Source organism: Nelumbo nucifera, chromosome 8 (assembly GCF_055504915.1).
Source record: "Nelumbo nucifera cultivar China Antique chromosome 8, China Antique-T2T, whole genome shotgun sequence".
Classification (NCBI taxonomy): Eukaryota; Viridiplantae; Streptophyta; class Magnoliopsida; order Proteales; family Nelumbonaceae; genus Nelumbo; species Nelumbo nucifera.
In genome coordinates, this window is record NC_142656.1 from 14,052,250 (window position 1) to 14,072,786 (window position 20,537).

General features: G+C 35.0%; 1 protein-coding gene across 5 annotated transcripts; it reads right to left on the minus strand.

Moving 5' to 3' along the window:
* Positions 1 to 329: 329 nt before the first annotated feature.
* LOC104592398 (putative ethanolamine kinase) lies at positions 330 to 16,631 on the minus strand. Of its 5 annotated transcripts, none has more exons than XM_088893297.1 (11): positions 16,302 to 16,627; positions 15,730 to 15,821; positions 14,978 to 15,084; positions 14,264 to 14,369; positions 11,772 to 11,894; positions 10,965 to 11,056; positions 2,907 to 2,991; positions 1,845 to 1,910; positions 1,646 to 1,712; positions 854 to 946; positions 330 to 750 (listed from the first exon to the last, which is right to left on the minus strand). In XM_088893297.1, exons 1-10 carry the CDS (start codon positions 16,433 to 16,435, stop codon positions 892 to 894), a joined length of 927 nt encoding a protein of 308 aa, XP_088749423.1. In that variant the 5' UTR covers positions 16,436 to 16,627; the 3' UTR covers positions 330 to 750; positions 854 to 891. The 5 variants fall into 5 exon arrangements, with proteins under 5 accessions (XP_088749423.1, XP_088749421.1, XP_010250052.1 ...); XM_088893295.1 differs by having other exon boundaries at positions 1,845 to 1,950; positions 16,302 to 16,626; XM_088893298.1 differs by lacking the exon at positions 854 to 946 and adding an exon at positions 947 to 1,016 and having other exon boundaries at positions 613 to 750; positions 16,302 to 16,631.
* Positions 16,632 to 20,537: the final 3,906 nt, after the last annotated feature.

Sequence of the window (20,537 nt, forward strand, 5' to 3'; positions counted from 1 at the left end):
TTTTACACCCCAGCACCATTAGGCAACATTATATAAGCCAAACAGTAAAAAAACAGTCTTGAAAATGAAAAAACATCACATTTGGCGTTTTTTTTGATAAACAGCTCAACCAAATAACTTTTTTGGCTTTTTTTTTTTTGTTAAACACGTCTCTATGATACTGAGCTGGCACCGTTTCTCTGAAAAGTTACATCGATACGGAACACCATCTCAGTTGTTATAACTTACAAGTCATTTTGTATGATAGGGTTTTTTTTTTCCTTTCCTTTATTTGGTGAAGCCATGAAGGTAACTCTTTTTAACTGCATAAAACATGCACAAGTATGGAATTATGGGAAGTCAAAGGGGTCTTCGCCAATATATATGGTTTTGTTCTTAAAACAAAAACAACAGCCACGTTAGCAAAAGCAGTAACTTCAGCATCATCATCATTCAGAACTACAACAAAAAGAATCAGAAGCCCCATAACCTTCTCAGTTACAGATTACAGCTACAAAGATTTAGATACTTTACAAGAAAAGCTCAACAGAAGATCTAGATCACTAAATGAGCTCTCTTTACGAATACTACAACAGAAGTTTACATCAATAATGAAGAAACACAGCTTGTAAGATGGAAAATTCACTCAGTCTTGGATCCTGCAAGATAAGATCTTGCTAGTGAGAAGTATTTCTCCTTCTGCTTTTTGTATTCATTGTAGCGCAGGAAGAAGTAGCCAAGATAATCAAAATCAACGGGAGAAACCTTTGCCTGCAATCAATTTCAACAACAGAATAAGTTTGAATTGAAAATGGATGTCATATTCTACCTTCCTGGGCCTGTGTAGCAGCAGAGAGCAAGAACTGGACATTACCTGTATCAATGCCCATAGAGCCCAATACAAGTGTGAAGCTAACGCAAAAGAAGTGGTCTCAACATATAAAACTTCAAGATATTTGACTGATACCTGGTATGCAGAGAATGTTCAGTTGTAGATGCTTCTAACTAAACTTATGTCAACTGAACAAGGTAAATTCCTATACAAAATGGAATAATTAATTGAAAGCCATTGTTATGATGTGGGTTCATGTGTGGAAATGAATACACATATCAACTTTTAAGCTTGAAATTAGTAGTGAAAAAAAAAACTTTAAAGCTAGAAAGAAACAGATAAACAAGCAAGAGAACATAGAACAGCAACAGCAGCTTAAGCCCACAGACACAACTACAGCCACTACCACAACAACAAAATGCCTCTACACTATTAATTACTGCTTCAAAAATTGGATTAAATTGTCAGGAGACTGCAAGTAGCAGATTAAACGTAAAACAACAGATTACTCTTATATAACCACTTCAGCTAATGCGTCTAAGCAACAACAAACAGAAAACCATATATGCTTAGAATCTGCCAACGTTTTTCATCAAATAAAATGGTAATTATAGTCTGCAGTATAGGTGTAACTGCTTGGCATTATGGTAGAATCTTGGACTTGTTTATGGACTGCAGTGATCTTTACAACTTAGGCCATGAGTCATTTCCTCGGTACAACATTATCTCAGATGAAAAAAAGAAAGACCTCACACAAGAAATCCAGCTAGCAACACATAAGCATTATATAATTTAAAGACTACTTCCAATAGAGTTGCTATACAAGTTGCCTACCTCCTCAGGGTTTTCGGGTTGTAAATAATGCCGAAAGAAATGATACTGTTCATCCTTATCTGGATACCTACATTGGAACCACAGATCCAACACCTTGTTATATAATTTTTATAATAAGACCCATCTTATATAATTATACATCTAATCTAATTTTGAAAGGAAAATGAAGCCCAGTAGGGAGGGGGAGAAAAAATCATACAAGTTGTAGTCACAATCAAAGCCTGCATATTCATTGAAGTGGTTCCCAATATCATAGCCTCTATAGCTGTAAGATCCGTACTCAAAATCAATGAAGTAAAGTTTTTCTGGAAGCCCATTAACATTGAAGTCAGAAACAAAAGAAATATCTTTCTAACCAAAAAATACTAATGCAAGGAAACCTGATACATTGTGCAAACCACATCAGGTAATAGAGGAATCTAGGTACCATAATATATAGCTTACAAGGATATTTTTTAGTGTTGGATCACATCAAGGACATGATTATCATTAAATCCACCATTAGATAGTTCATACCTTGGACACCTGCTTCACTGACGCCTAATACTTGATTAAGATTAAGCATCTGATTCATTATCCTTCTTGTAGCTTCATTGTGGTCTTTTTGTCATACCTCTTTTTTTGAAATATTGAGGAACCAAATAGAACAGACAAATCATCTCATTCAACCATTGTCTGCAAAGGGAGAAAATCAGGCAGGACCCATTGACTAATAGGATCTCAACCCTGCGCACCATCTGTATGCATGACTTTGATAATATATCATTCTTACTTACAATGCATACCTTACTGTTGCTTATTTATAGTTACATATGATAATTAAGGGGAAAAAAGCATAAACTGATAATACAGTTTAACTTGCTTAGTAGCTCATTAAGATGCATGAAGACTGAAGTGTAACAATGATTATATACTTAAGGAGATAATTGGCTGTAGTGGCTGAGCTCAATGACTTGTTGCATTATCTTTTAGTGGATGTTATTGATCAATAAAAAATATCTTTTAGTGGATAAAATAGTAATATGATAAAATATTTAAGGATGTAGTAATCAATACAACATGCCATTCAGCCATTAAGGAGTTCATAACCTACTTAATGACTTCTAACTAAAAGATAAAGCAATAAGCAATTCAGTTCAGCCACTTCAGGTATAATCAAATGGACCCTTAGTTGAAGCTGTAGTAGAAAATTAGGGGAACTAACTTCTTGACCAAAACAACGCAAAATTGCAGCTGATGGAGAAAGGATAATTGCATTTACCTTCATCATCATTAAGCATCAAATTTCCAGACAGCAGGTCATTATGAGCAAATACCACAGGAGCATCTAAAACGTCTGTTAGACCCTGTTGAATAATCATGCATCATTTTTCCTTCAATAGGTATATAGCTCTTAGAACCAACAATCCATAATTAAATTAGCATTTGATAACCAACACAAACGGATGAGATCCTAGTTGAGATCAATGGTAAGAAACTGTTCAAAGAGACCATTTCTGTTATTTTGGTTTGATTGACATTGCAGAGAGAGGATGAAGAGGGGGAGAGAGAGAGAGAGAGAGAGAAAGGATGTTTCCATGTAACCATACAATGGGGTTGAATTACAGATATGCTTTTAGAATGTCACATGACCAATGCCTACGGTCACTAAAATATAAATATAATAGGACAAAATTAAAACCAGCCATGCTATAAAACTAGAATATTGAGCATCAATGGAAAACAAGTTGATGAAATAGATAAGTATGTTAAAATGGATCAAGGACAAGACTTAAAAAAGGCAAAACAGTAATCCATCGGAAAGTAATATCCATTATAGGTGATATGCAAAGAAAAACTGATTTTTAACACTGAAAATAGGAAAATAATGTGGAGGTGGAATCTCCCTTCAGAGTTACATTTGTTATTTAACCCATCTACTTTTGTGTCGACCAAAAAAGGAGGAAGAATAATGTGGAGGTTTACAAGAGAAGCTTTGATTTGGTCTATTTGGGAAGAGAGAAATACAAAAATTTTTCAGGAAAAGGAAAGAAGCATACAAGAAATCAAGGAGTTTCTGATGACCAGGGTGATATATTGGCTAAAAACCATGGACTGTTTTCATCAGTTTTCCTTCGATGATTTTTGGAGAAACTGGAGGGAGGTGGCAAACAGCAGTTCTCAGAAGGTTAGAACACATTTAGATTGGACACCACCTCCAGAAGAGTGCTTAAAACTGAATTTCGATGTCAGCAGTCAAGCAAATCCAGGCCGGTCTGGTGTAGGTGGGGTGGTGAGAAACAAGGATGGGAACATCTTGGCACTTTTCTCGAGACCAGTGGGGGAAGGAGATTCTACTAGGGCGGAATTGCTTGCTGCATTACAAGGAATTCAGATTACTCACCAACTTAGCCTAGTTTTTTTTTTTTTTTATAATTAGCTTAGCCTAGTAAGTTTGATAATAGAAGGAGATCCCAAGGTGGTGGTGGATGGCTGCAAAAACTGGGATTCTGTTCCCTGGTATTATAGAGATGAAATCAAGAAATTTAAATGGCATACAAGGGACATGAATGTAAGAGTACACTGGCTCAGAAGATTAGCAAATTCTTTGGTTGATTGTCTTGCCAAACAAGGGACAAACAATGATACTTTATACTGGGCTCAGCTGTAATTTGCTTTTAATCTCTTTCTTTTTGTTCTAGATTTGGGGGAGATCACAACTCGCACCTCTCAAAGGGATGCTAGTACTGATTTAAGCTCTTGATATCAATAAAGTATTAATCATTTACCAAAAAAATAACACTGAAAATAATCATCCAGGTGGACACTGAAGATTCACAAGTCTAAAGAGAATGCTAGAAGGATGTGGGTCAGATTAGTGAGATAACATATGAACAAGATTCAGGTTCCAACCACAAATTGTTTTTTGACGAATAATAATAAGTTTATTGATTCAGAAGCAAATTAGAGTGAATTCATACATCATCCCAACGAGAGGCGCGAGCTGCAGCCCCTCCTTGAAATTTACAAGTAAACTAGGAAAGAAAAACAAGAATCACAACTAAGCCTAAAATAATTCTTCCCTATTTACCCCTTGCTTAGCTAACACATCTGACAAGGTATTTGCTGATCTCCCCACCCATTGTACATTGACCAACATATTCCTTGTCAACCAACTAAATTTCTTCATTTCATTCTTGTATCGCCACATAGCCTCTTCAGAATTTTTCAACCAACCCACCACCACTTTGGAATCCCCCTCGATTATTAGGTGTTGTACCCCCAGCTGGTTTGCAAATTGGGCCCCTTGTACAGCAGCTAAAAGTTCTGTCCTAATGGAATTCCCAATTCCCAAAGGACCTGAGTAGAGCAACAAAATCTCTCCCTTCTCATTTCTCAAAGCACCCCCCACTCCGGATAATCCTGGATTACCCATGCTGCTTCCATCAAAGTTCAACTTAATTGAGCCTTCGGGTGGAGGAGACCAGCTTGTAATTGATTTGGCCTTTAAAGATGAACACCTTGCTACTGCTGACCAATTTCTCCAAATGTCATTAAAGGAGAATTGATGAAAGATTTCCAAGGTCTTCAGCCAATGTATGGCCCTGTTTAACACACAGTCTTTCAAGTCTTGGTTGTTCCTTTCCTTATCTTGAAAAATTTTGAGATTCCTTTCTTCCCAAAGAGTCCAAGTCAAGGCAGCACGAGCACATCTCCACATAATTCTCCCTATTTTTGTAGGCCAATAAAAGGTAGAATAGTTGAAGAGCATGTGAACTTCTGCTGGTAGACTCCAACTACCCCCAAACAACAAAAGTAGCCAAGCCCAAAGGTCTGTAGAAAAGGGACAAGATACTAATAGATGGTAACAATCCTCACCGTGAGCTCTACAGAGGATACACCAATTAGGAGAAATACAGAGAAAAGGTCTTCTGTTTTGTAGGTTGTCTAAAGTGTTTACTTTCCCATGGAAAACTTCCCAACAAAAAGCCATAATTTTTGGGGGAACTGGCCTACACCAAATTTCTTTTGACGGAAAGGGTTGGTGAGTAGAAAGTTGAGAGATGGACTTGAAAAAAGAAGCACAAGTGAAGGTTCCATTGGGTCTAGGAGTCCAAACCCTCTTATCTGGCCTGGAGGGATCCAAACAAACATGATTAAGACACCCAAGCAAAAAAGAAAGAGATTCAATTTCAGCATCCCTAAATCCTCTACGAAACCCAAAATCCCAAGTAGGATCTAAGGGTGTTCCCAAAGGTGAGACAAATTTTGAGACCACCACTTTTTTGTACAAAGAAATAGAAAAAAGCGAAGGGAACAAATCCTTTAACGGTGAGTCTCCTACCCAAATATCCTCCCAAAAAAGGATAGAGTTGCCAGAACAAACTTCATACCTAATAAACTTGAGGAATTGAGGAAGGGTGTTGTGAATAGCCTTCCAAGGTGCTGCTAGGTTAGCTTGCCTCGATACACCAGCATCCCATCCATTCTCTGACCTCCCATGAATGCTTCCCACCACTTCATGCCACAATCTCTCTCTTTCCAAAGGCCATCTCCACAACCATTTCCCTAATAGAGCTTGATTCTTTCTAGTTACCCTCCCAATTCCCAAACCCCCCTCTTCTTTACTTCTGCACACAATTTCCCAATTAACCAAGTGATCCTTTCTCTCTTGTCCCGGCTCCCATAAGAAGTACCTCATCAACTTCTCCAGCTTCCTAGCTTCCCTAACTGGTATCCTAAAGACAGACAAATAATAGGTAGGTAAGTTAGCCAAGGTAGCTCTTATTAGGGTAATTCTTCCTCCTAAAGAGATATAGTTCCTCTTCCATGAGACTAATCTCTTCTCAAACTTTTCTAACACGGGTCCAAAATCTACTCTCCCTAGGATTTGCCCCTAAAGGAAGCCCTAAATAAGACATAGGCCAAGCAGAGGTGGAACACTCAAGACACTCCGCAATAGCCTCGACCTCCCCTACCTCCAAATTTATACCTGCTACGCAACTCTTTTCCAGATTTATTCTCAAATTAGAGACACTTTCAAATCCTTTTATTAGCTCCTTTAGGTTTGCTACCTTTTCACTAAGACCTCCTTCACAAAAAATCATTAGGTCGTCTGCAAACTGAAGGTGGGTGACGGGGACTTGGTGTCTCCCTATTCTCCAACCCCTAATGGCATCTTCGCTGTCAGTCTTAGTAATGATCCTACTAATCACATCAGTTACTAAGGTAAAAAGGAAGGGTGAAAGTGGATCCCCTTACCTGACACCCCTGCAAGCTGGAAAAAAATCCCTCACTGTACCATTTACCAGAATAGAGTAGTGACAAGTACTGATACACCAAAGATCCAACTACACTACTTGTACCCAAATCCACCATTTCGCATAACCTCTAATAGAAACTCCCAGTCCACTAAATCATAGGCCTTTTCAAGATCCAATTTACAAATGAATCCTTTCCTACTAGACCTTTTCATTTCCTCCACACACTCATTTGAAATTAAGATCTGATCTGTTATTTGTTGCCCTTGAATGAAAGCCCCCTGAGTTTCACTAATGATGGTAGGGAGGGCTGTTTTGATCCTCAATGAGAGCACTTTAGCCAAAATTTTATAGATGCTTGTCACCAGACTAATAGGCCTATAATCTTTTGGGTGGTTGGCATCATTCTTCTTAGGTATCAAGGCCAAAAAGGTGGCATTAATTCCAGGGTTTATAGTGTGATTGTCTGCAAATTCCTTAAAGACTTCAGCTAGATCCTCTTTCAACACCTCCCAACAGTCTTGATAAAAACCCATTGTAAAGCCATCTGGACCCGGAGCCTTGGATCTATCCATTAGAAAGACACCTTTCTTAATCTCTTCTTCCTCGAAATTCCTTTCCAGCCACCTTGCCACTCCATCAATTCTTGGCCAATCCACTCTTTCCATGACTGTTCTCTCACTCAAAGGCCTTCTATAAATCGATTTGAAGTGGTCCACAAATTTTCTGGCTATGTCATCCTGGTTGGTAATCACCTCCTCTCCTATCTCTAGCTTGGTCACAAAATTCTTTCTCCGTCTCCCATTTGCCAAATCATGGAAGAATCTAGTATTCCCATCGCCTTCCTTAATCCACTTGTGTCTAGATTTTTGTCTCCAACTAATTTCTTCCCTCAATAACACTTCTTCCAACTCCTTTTTTAATTGTCTCCTTAACACTCTGTCCTCCTCGGTCAGCCCATTGTGAGATTCCTTTACATCCAAATTCTCTATTCGAGAGATTAGGCCCAATTTTTGCTCCTCAATTCTACCAAACTGATCTCCATTCCACTCTTTTATTTTGGCTCTCAACCTTTTTAATTTCTTATGGAACTTGATCCCCTTCCATCTTACCCCCCTCTCCTCCTCACCCCACCACTCCTTCACTTTTTTCACAAAATCTAGATGAATAAGCCACATATTTTTGAATCTAAAAGGTTTGGGTCCTATAGGAAAATACTCAGTTCCTATTTGGATAGGACAGTGATCGGAGGTGACCCTGGGTAATGCCCTAGCAACGAAGTTTTCCAAATTATTCTCCCAGGCAAGGTTAAAAAGGAATCTATCCAACTTCGAGCACAAAGGGGTTTCCTGAAGGTTGGACCAAGTGTAACTAGCTTGCAACAGAGGTATTTCCTTCAGTTCACAATCTTCAATAAAACCATTAAATTTCCTCATGCTTGTTGAGATTACCTGTTGGGGATTACTAGTTTCATCAGAGAATCTAATGATGTTAAAATCCCCGCCCAGGCACCAAGGACCATCCCATAGCCCCTTGATTGCATATAATTCCTCCCACATCTCATTCCTCTCTCTATAGGAATTAGGGCCATAAACATTGGTTAAGACCCATACACACCCACTTTCTACATTCTTGCACTTAATGGAAACTGAGAATCTGCCTATCAATTCTTCCACTACTTCCACCACATCCTCCCTCCACAGTGTTACAATCCCCCCCGAGGCTCCCCAAGAAGGAGATGAGCTCCAACCTAAACCTCTAGACCTCCAAAAACTCCTAACCCATCTCCCATCTAATTCCATCAGTTTGGATTCTTGTAACAGCACAATATCAGGTTTTTTCCTTCGGAGTAGGTCTTTGATCGCCCTTCTCTTCCTTGCACTCCCTAACCCTCTTACATTCCAGCTAATAATTTTCATCGATACAAAAAAGCAAAGGAACCCAATAATAGGCCATATTCTCCTCATTTTAGGCCCTTCCTCCTATCCCCTCTACCACTGAATTCTAAATCCCCCTCAATGTCTGAAATTAGCCTTTCCACTTCAGATCTTTTTTTCTTATTTGTTCCTCTTTTCCCCCCCTTCCCAATTTCTCCATCCTTTCTAGCCAATGTTTGAAAAAGAATTTTACCCTTCTCACACTTATTTTAGCTACAACATCTTTCTACGAGTCCTTCCTTTTTATTTTGTTCCTCCATCATTGTACAGATTAACTCCCAAATTCTATCCGCCTCCCCCTTACTACTTCCTTCCAACACCCTCTCTCCTCCTTCCACTATCACCCTCTCTCTTGCATCATAAACTCCTGGATGGGAAGCTGGGATATCTGTTACAGGCGTAGCAAACAAGTCAGTACCTAAAACAGAATTGACACCCATACCTGATAGAACGGGGGTAGGACTGGAATCACTGGAAATGACTTGCTGACAGGCGGCAAATGGTTTTAAGGCCTTTCCCCTTTTTGGACAAGGTTGTGAAGTAGACATGGTGAAAGAATCACTTCCTGACGACCTACCCACTTGGAAAACCTTTCTCTGTGTTTCCGACACTGGAGTACCCGCATCCATCCTCATGGCCGATTCTTGTCCCTCTCCACCAACATCCTGTAATTCATTAGACTCAGGGTCAGCTCCCTCGACGAAGGGAGGAGGAGTTTTCACAGCTTTAGAACCAATTTCTTCACCATTCCTAGTCTTCCCGCCAGCTGCCTCTTCAGTCTCTTCCTCTAAAAACACCAACTCTGTATGCAAACTTTCTGTTTCAAGAAGATCATTGTTGCTTTTCGGAGACAAACTTCCCAGATTTAGCATTTCGTCTCTATCAGAATTGCCATTGCTGTTTTGTTCACTCAACCAATCTTCAAGCACTGTTCTGTTCTCATCACTAGACTTCAGGTATCTCGGGTTGCGCCTATCTGGTGAGAGACGGTTCGCCAGGTTGGAAGGGACCCACAAATTGTTGCCGCAAGGCCTTGATGATAATGATGGTATCACAAATCATGGTACCAAAATATAAACATAAGCTACTCAACAAAGCCTTATCTCAAATCAGCTACATGAATCCTGTTTCACCACTCTACGCTATCAAGGGATACATCCCTATGAACATATGAGTCAAGATAAATAAAATTGCATAGGGATAATCACAAATGTAGGTCACCAAACAGCAGATAGGCTTGAGTTATTTAAGCATTTATTGGAAGAGACCTACCAATTAAACCATCTAATATAACCAATTATTTTGAAAAAGGAAAAAAAAAAGAATAATTCTGATTCAATTGCCTGTATCACCTATATATGCCTGAGAGTTTCAGACTATAAAAGTTATCTAGAAAGAGGTTGACTACTGAAGATAAATGTTTTGTAGGCAATCGAGTTTAAATTTCATTATCAACATTTTCTTTACATGGTTACCTACTGAAGATACATAAATTAAAAATGGAAAAAAGCATGTTTCCATGCTGTTTCTTCCTGTCCTAAGAACTGTTGAAGTTGGAAAATTGATCAGTGATTCATCCCATCTACCATGTGGACTACTTTTTCAAAACCATGGTCTCTGCAGAGTCTGCAGAAAAAATGACATGAACTATTTGTTGCATTCATATTTCATCAACTACTAGCATAAGTATGGAAAAATAAGCGCCACCATTCTGAACAAAAATGGTTACCACAAAAGGCAGAATTACTTTTTCACAGCTATAAAAAAATTAAAAAGAACTTGATTGATTCACATTTTCAATGAGTGACACAATACATAAATTTTATGACATTCCATTTCTTGATGGATATCTAATCTAGATACAAGCATGGAAACGAAATTTCCACCTGCCTCTTTTGCATGTGGAACATAATAAGCACATTTTAGGACCCCCACTAGTTGATGGATCTTATTAAAAGAAATTCTAGGCAAAAATTAAAACTTTCCAGGCCCATGTTCTGGATGCGTAATATGTAAGCTGGACAAAGGATGGTCTCTTACCATTCTAATCTAAAGATGTTTGACCTTCAAATATAATGACCAAAAAGTTGTTAATAATAATCACAATATACATGCACGTAATTCCAGAACAAGAAGTACCACCTTGAGTTCAACAATCGCATCATGAACTTCCTTGAATGAAATCGTATCATATTGTCTCTGCTTCTCAATTTCATCAAATTTAAGGACAGAAGCTGCAAAAATAAAGTGGAAATAAGAGCATGAAATGCATAACAACACTTTTCTACAATGTTTAAATGATAAAGGTCAAAATTAAAGAAGTCAATTTGCCAATTCAAGGAAGGTAAGAAATGAATGAAATATGCACATACATATAATGGAACTTATCTGAATGTGTCTTCCAGATATTTTTCCTCCCTACCCCATGTGTTGACTAAGAGACATAACTATGTATTTGCTTGAAGAGAAATGGGTTTTCTAAAGGTGGTGTCTAGATGCAATTGCTATCCTCACCTCCCCCCCTCCCTTCAGCCACATGGAAGGAAGGATGATACAGAAGCCAATACAGATTTTTCAGGAATACTTATCAGCAGAAAGAAACCCTCTAGATTTGCCACATGTCATTTCAGCTCTATTTCCTAAACATTTAAGACTCTTCCCCAAGCAGTGTCAGACATTGAAGTTCCAAATTTCTTCAAACAAAGAAAGACCAACAAGGGGCATTCTTTGGCCACGTTGCAGGATGCTATTTTGCTGAAAGTTGCCACATGAGAATGATGTGGCGATCACTGGAGCCCTTTTGGACTGCCACCTAAATTTACTCATTAAGGTTTCAAGGTCCTGCATATCCCTGTGCTAATTTGTCTAGAAAGCCCATCCAAGTATACATGTAAAATGAACAATATTCGGACTGAAATATGCTAGGAATAGGACTAATCAATGAAGGACCTTTCTCAAAAAACTTGAAGATGTCATTCCACAGTTGAGGTTCTTTAGAGCCCGGAATCTCCACCTCGTGGAACTTACGAAGTTGCCTTGCAATTTCAGCAGCCAACTTTGGTTTCCTCATATCTGCAAATAAATAATAGAAAAAATTCACGTCAATAAACAGGTGGGGTACCTATAAGAAGATTGTAGAATTGCATATGCTTAATTGTTCAAAAAAAAAAGTTCTTTGTCGGATTATTGCACAACCTCCACCTTCTGCCTAGTACTGGCTGATCACTGAAGGCAATACCATTTGGCCATCAGGTAGGGGGAAAAAAGTACCTTGAATGTTCAATATGTTTTATTGCTCTTTTATCCTAGTTGGAAACCACTCCTCATTCATAGTAACATAGACTGAAATGCAATAGCTGGAAAAAATCAGAATATTTACTAGGATTAATAGTTCATCTATGTTAACCTTAGTTATAGAAGGACTGAGTTGAAGCCTGAAACAAGTGCTTCATAAATAAAGCAGGAAAAGAAACAACTTATGAATATACTAGCAGGGACCCATGTGCTGCACGGGCTTTGTTAAAAGAATTTGAGGCAAAAGAAGCTAGGAGTGCAACTTGGGTGGCCCCAACCTGGCTCAACCAAAGATTTTGCACAGGTTGGGCTTGAGCTTTTGAACTTCAAGTTGGGGCTTTGGCCAAAAAACTCAGGCCTAACTCAAACTCAGGTTGGGCATGTGTTGAGGTCTTGAGCAGCTTGGGCCCAACCTGACCCAATTTGAGCCCACCAAAATGATATACATATCTACATATTATCAATCTATTCTACTTGTAAATTGGGCTACAAAGCTCAACACGCCCAAGCCCAAGCCCAGCCCAAGATGTTGGGTCAAGCTCAGGTTGGGCCTGGGTTGGTAAACTTGGGCTTAACCTTGAGTTGGGCCAAGCCTGAGCTCAAGATTTAAGACTTAGGGCTGGGCTTGGGTTGACTCTCAACCTGACTCAACCCACCGAAGTTGCACCCCAAGAAGGAGCATTGTGGCATTCCTAGTTGTACTTTTTATTAAATTGTTTTAACTTTTACTAAATTTTTATTTAGTATTAATTTTTGTTATTTTTAACTGGATTAGGGGATTTAAAATTAATAATAATTAAGATTAAAACTAATAACTTTGTTATTTTTTTATTTTATCAAAAAAAAATGTAGTATCATTTTATTTTTTAAATGAAATTTAAATGGATATCAAATTATAAGATTTAATTTTGAAACTAAAATTATATAATCATTTTCTAAGTTAACTAAATCTGTTAATTTAATTAATGTAATTAAGAAACTTAATTAATATTTTCCTACTTTAACTAATAAAAGTAACTAATTAAATAACCATATACAAGTTAGGCATACACAAAGTTAACTAATAACTAATTAATTTAATTTAATTAAGGTAATGAAGTTAATTAATTAAAGTAATCACTTTAAATCAATGAAATAAATTGAGTTAAAACTTATTTATTTTTTAAGTTAACTAATTGAAGAATTATGTAATTAAAGACTTAATTATGTTATCATTAATTAACTAAGTAGTTTAATACTTTAAAAATAGTCAAAAAGGTCACTTGTATGGGTGATTGGGTTGGCCCTCATTTGTCGTTAAATGGGTAAATATTAACCTAAAATGGAAATAATGTATAAAACTATAGATAGCATATCAGTTAGTTGGGTTGACCTTCGTGTTAGCCAAATCAAATTTTACTAAATAGGGCCTAATTTTTACAGAAAAGTGGAGAGAATAAAGAGGAGTTTGAGATAATTTAGAAGTTCCTATAAACCAGGAGTGTAAATGGGTGGGGCTCTAGTGAAGGGAGAGGATAAATAGGAATTAGAGATAATTTAGGAGAGAAAAATGAGTCTGTTTTTTTGGAGATATGGTAGGAGGAGAGAATATAGGGGAATTGGAGTATATGTTCGTTGTTTGTAAAAATGACATGGAATAAAAAATCAAAAATTCAAAAAAAAAAGAGAAAAAAGCAGGCACTTCCTTGTTTTATGAAAAAAAAATCAAAATGAGATAGTGTGGTAAGATTTTTTAGAGAAAATCAAGATGAACCCTTAGCATAAAACTTAGATATTACATAATAACATAAACTCCTAGCATCAAAGGTGAATAGAAGTATCAAGAACAACCAACAGCTAGTTGGAGTGTCAAAAGGGACCAGAAGAATCACTTAGAGAAAAAACTTCCAACAAGAATTAATAAATTCTAGATGTCTCAAAGAAAAAACTCCCTCTCTTCCTCCCTCTGCATGGGTGGTGTGTTTGCTCCAATACTACTAGAAAATTTAGTGTAAAGAACATATTGGAAAACATCTACTAAGATCCATCAATAGAGTCTATAACTAGCATCTAAAGTAAATTACGAGGTTGGCTTTAAATAAATCCTTCATTTCCGGAAAAACTCCATCATTTTCCATACGTGGATCTAGGAACTTTTCAATGTCTACCTGATGGTGAAAGAGTACGAGCATTGATGAAAGATTGCACCATGCCATTTCCAAACACTCCATGCAACTTAGCACCAAATCCTGCAGCCGAGAGATACCCAATTGCCTAAGAATGATAAAAGATAATCAATTAAACATGAGAAGCAAATTAAGTTAAAAGGACACAAAGACTACAAATAGAAAAAGAAATAACTAGGAGACAGGCATTAGTAGAAAGTAGAAACTCATCCTAAGTTTTAGAACAAACATAGTCTAAAATAATTTAGATTTTCGTAATTGAATGACAGTGTTGAAACATGAATGGTAAATTATACTACTGAAAGTGTTGATAAGGGCATGTCTAATTATATCATTTTCTTTGCAGTTCTATCTAAGAGGCCATTACCCAAAGTGGCTATTTTCAGACTTGAACCCATGTTCTCACACTTGTCATCCCAAGATTTTACTATTAAACTAAGCAATGGACTCATTTTCTTGGAAGTTTCGATTAAACAAATAGCTTTTCAGCTTATACTACTAGTACAAAATATATTTGACTTATATGTTCCACAAATATAGGTAGCAACAATAGGAACACAACAGAGCTACAGATTGTTAGCTTCAAAGAGCCTGAAGATTTGGAATAAATCTGATTGAAAACTAATTAAACTACACTTGCAGGATCCATGTTATAACACTTTGGCAATTACGACCACCAAGAACAAGGAAATTCACCTGTAGTTCCCGCTCACGATCAATCACATACTCAGTATTTGGACCATATAGGCGAACTGTCAGAGGAACATCACTTCCGTTGTCTTCTCTCACAGATATCTTGAGCACTGCAAGGATGAATAATAAACTTTGTTTAAATTCTGCATCAACTGAAAAGATGACACAAACACATTTAATAATAAACAGCCGCAATTTATATATATATATATATATATATAGTGGCTCCATTTGTTTCACTTTAAAGGGCAGGGTTTTTCGATCTGAAAATTTCATTTATATCTGCCCCCTTTTACAGAAATTATGTTTTCAACCTCTTTCTTAAGACTAAGATACCCGGATACCTGTACAAGGGTAGTGTCAGATACTTCAATTTTTTGTGTAATTTTCGTATCTGATACTACATCCACCCATGTCCTTGCCATATTCAGGTAACTTAGCTCCTTTCACATGGAAATAAACGAAGCTAATAGAAAAGGGCAAATAGGTATCAAAAAGCAGGGTTACTCTCTTCCACTGAAAGGGAAACTGGAAGCGGGAAAACAAAGTGGCATATCTTCACTCTCTTGATTAAAAATTAATATTCCCTAAAAACAATGACAGAGAATCAGAACAATCAAAAACTACACGAGGAGAATTAAAAAAATGCACATTCGGAACCAGAAAGAAAAGGTAGCCAGGATGTAATTCAACCCAGTACACTGATCAAGTTTCCTTTTTGCTACAAAGTAAACTTTTGTGTGAAATTCACTTACGGAGATTCGTTATGCCACCAGAAACTGTCTCAACTGAAAAACGAGACTCATCTAAGTGCGACCACTTCTTGAATAGATCTTTACACAACCCTCGATCGAAAGCAAACCAGACAAAAATCGTTAATAACTCTCTTGAAAAGGCTAAAATGAAAATGTTCTCCATAAACAATAATGACTAGAACAAATAAAAAAAAAATCATTTTATATATAATCAAGGCCAAACAACAAAAGCATGTAGCATGTTGTTGCATCTATATACATACATACAGGGAGAGAGAGAAGAGAGAGAGAGAGAACATGACAATAGCAGAACACAGAAGCGCTAATTCCAGCAGTCAATGAAATGTTATAGGGACCGTGGAAACAGAAAATTTATATATAATAGAACAACAGATTCGAAACAGATAAAAAAAAAAAAAAACAGAAGAAGAAGAAGAAATAAAGAAAGAAAGAAAGAAAACCGCCGATTCCAGTTAGCTGCCAAGCTAAGGACATCAAAACAGCGCTTCTAAAAAAAATACTTCTGACAAAGAGAACAAGACAGAAACAAGCAGAGATCAGTAATAACGAACATAATTCGAGGTTTCAGTTGAGGCAGAGGGAGAGATGTATCCACAGTGAGAGACGAAGATGGCATATCTGAGCAGCAAGTTTCTCCATTTTCCCCTGTTCCTTCCATGCCGTTCCAGATCTTTACTGCTCCCATTTTCTCCCGTCTTCCTTGCCTTGATCTCTCTCTCCCCTTCACGGCTTCACGAAATTAAGCGAAGCTAAGCTTTTGGAGATTCCGTAATTCCGTTAGTGCTGGAACATTTGAGTGGGGAATTGGGATTTGGCCATTTGGGATCTCTCTTATTCTCTCATATGAATAATAAATATAAACTAGTGAATGACACTGTAATCGGGAAGTTAATTATATATATATATATAAACATTAATGATTTTTATTATCACTTTTTATTACTATTTATAAATCGCCATTTTTTAAGACATTCGTAAAGTCTACGCGTTATATAAATTGACCCTCATATGTCAAACCAATAAAATTATACGGGTCATTAAATTCAATTTGAACCGTTTATTACTTTAATTTAATCATTTTTATTATTATTATTAATTTATTTTAGTATTTAATTTGAAATTTTTGTTATATAGTAATAATAATAACTAAATTTGTAATTATTTAAATATTTACTTAAAATAATTTTTTCCCAACCGAGTATAATTATTACATAATAGATTTGTTAATTTATATTTTGAATTTAAGAATAAACATTAATGATTTGGCTTAACAATTTTAATGACTGTTAATAAATATTGATTCTTATTTAAGGTTTAATTAATATATTCGGTAGTTATAATGAGGCATGCTTTGAATAAACATTAATGATAACTGATGATTGTTATTTCATTTTTTATTATTTACTTAATTAAGTACTTGATGATTGTTATTATTATTAATTATTTTTATAAATAATTGATTGCTATTATTATTTACTTAATCCAGTAATTTTCAGCAAGTAATTATTTGATTTAATTTGAATTATTTTATTTTTAATTATTTATAATAGACATTTAGGGGGGGCTCTTTATTTGATTTAAGAGACTTACCATGTTTTATCTAGACAATGACCCCATAGTAGTAAGGGCAATTACAGTATGATTTAATTTGAAATTTACTATTTAACAATAAAAAATCAATGTCTTGTTGAGCAACACACCCCAAAAAACAGTATCAATAACTTTGAAATCATTAATATATTTATAAAATAGTAAAATTAGATGGATGTTTACAACAATATCACCAATACTGGTTAATATTTAGGGATATATGAATGGATAAAAAGCATTTAAATGATATCCATTCAAAAAGGCAAAGAATGAAGAAAATCATTCAAAGAGCTACTAAGAAAAATAATCCATGCCAAACAACATTTACAGATGCATTCATCCTCTGAAGTAAGAGATGAAAAATATATTACTACAATCAAATCATCATCATGTATGACTACAATCAACTGATAATATATTCAGGACTCCAAAGCCCATCCAACAAAAGAAACATGAAAGAAAGGAGAATAATGAGACCATCCTGAGTATGAAAGTCACATCCAAGTTAGGTGGCAACACTTCTTTTAGTCAATCATGGTTAGACCTGTTCATGGGCTGGGTAGCCCGGTGGCCCGGCCTGCACCCCGGTCGGGGTTGGTCATGTAATTAGGCCCGCGGGCCTAACCTCGGGCCTAACACAATAAGCTCAACTGTGTTTCGGACCAGGCTCGGGACTTGTCAAAAAAGCCCGGCCCAAGCCGACTCAGCATTATAAAATATATAATATGTATTTTATATATTATATAAAATATATAAATAATATAATATTATTAAAATATATATTTATAATTTAATATATACATTTTTTTATTCTTTTCTTTATAATCTCTCCCTCCCTCCCTCCCTCCCTCTCTCTCTCTCTCTCTCTATTCAGCCGCTAACAGTATGGGCTAAATTTTGGGCTCGGGCCCAGGCCCGGGCTTCGGGTTTTTTATGAGGGCCGAGCTCGGGCCTTAGAAAATTCTGTTAATACAGAGTGAAAGCCCGGCCCGAGCCTAGCCTGGCCCGGCCCGACCCATGTACAAGTCTAATCATGGTTATGGATTTTAAGTCTAAGCTCCCCACGGTGCACGTAGACTGACTAGAATTTATATAGAGCCTAATGGTATGTTTGAATTATGGGAATTGGGAGATAGAAATAGCAAATGTAGGTTGAAGTTATAACTTTGGGCATGTTGATGTGTCAATATCAAGTCAATTAAAATATTCATAGATTTTTAGTTCATTCATTTAGTGGTAATTTGAATATTTTTTTTTTATTTCATGTCTTTATTGAGTAATATATATTAATAATATATAAATAATTATGAAATCAGTAATAATAAAAAGTATATTATTATTACTATTATTTACTAATATTATATTCTTATTATGTGTGTATTGATTTTGAAATACATAATATTAAATTATTACTATTATTATTATTAGTATTAGTATTAGTATTTCTTTTTTTACTTTTATTATTATTTTTATTTTTATTATAAAGTAATTAATTTGTTATAATTACAAATTTTAGTTAATTTCTAAAACAGTAATTGCTTTTATAATTCTTTTAGTTTAACAATAATGAATAATTGAAAGTTTATAATTTAACTTTCACTAAATGAAATATTTATTGGAGAATAATAATAGTATTAATTATAATTACTTATAATAATAATAATAATAATAATAAGTAACACTAATTGTATATTTATAAAATAATTAATATGAATTAATATAAATATAAAATGATTATATCCCAATTAAAAATTAACATTATTAAAATACTTATTAATAATCATTAATTAATTAACATTCTGAAGTAATAATTATCATTGTTATAATTAAGGAATTATTTACCAGTAAGTAATTATAATCATTAATTATTTTTTATCAGAATGCATTATTATTAGTAATAATTAATTATAATTATTGACAATAATAATAATGTAAATAAGTAACACTAATTATATATTTATAAAATATTTAATATGAATTAATATTAATATAAAATTATTAAATCCCAATTAACAATTAACATTATTAAAATGCTTATTAATTATCATTAATTAATCAACATTCTAAAGTAATAATTATCATCATTAGTATTAGTAATAATTAATTGTAATTATTGATAATAATAATATAATTATATTAATTAATATAATTATATTAATTAATATAATATTATTAATTATAATTACTTATAATAATATAATTAATTATTTCATATAAATGTATGAATTATAATTTCTGATAATAATTATAATATAAATAATTAACATTAAATATTTATTTTCAAAATGATTAATATGAGTTAATATAAATATAAAATGATTATTTCCAAATTATTAATTACCATTATGAAAATATTTATTAATTATCATTTCAAAGTATTAGCAGTAATTATTATAAGAAATTATTTTCTGAAGTTATAATGGACAATATTATCACTAATTAATTATTATCAACAATTAAGTAATGATAGTAATTATTATAAGAAATTATTTTCAGTAATTAATTATTATCGATGAGTAATTATTATTAGTAATGAATAACTAGAATTAATTAATTAGTAATTAACAATAATTATTATTAGTAATTAATAGCTATAATTAATTAATTAGAAGTAGTTAACAGTAATTAATAGCACAGTTTCCTTTTTTTTTAGGTTTAAAGTGGGAGCTTCCCACTTCTCACAACTCTGCGTGGTGGTGGGTTCAACTCTGCATGTTAGTGGGCTCTTTTCTTGAACTGCCACTAATCAGAATTTGACACATGTCTAGTGGGCTCTGTTCTTGAACTACCATTAATATGAATTTGACACGTGTCCATTTTATTTAAATCTTTGGAATGACAAGTGTTTGAATAGAAGAGAGCCACATGTCTCACTAGGGAAGACTTTTGGCCTGGTTTCATTACTTTATATATATATTAGATGTGGGAGATGCTCCCAATGTGCGGTTAGGATATGTTGTGGAGTTGGTGTGAGGCACGCTCTGTGATTGGGAGCAAATTCAAACTCATGAGGTAGGGAGTTCGGCTTCAGTCAGGGCAAAGCCTATACGGGCAGCTTTTACCGCCTTGCATTGAGAAGATCTCCGTACTTGTGTGCTTTATTTCATGGGGAGATATTCCTAATGCAAGATTACAAAAGGTTGTTAGAATGGTGTGGGCACATATTTACTCAGATAGAAGTCGATCTCAATTTCCAT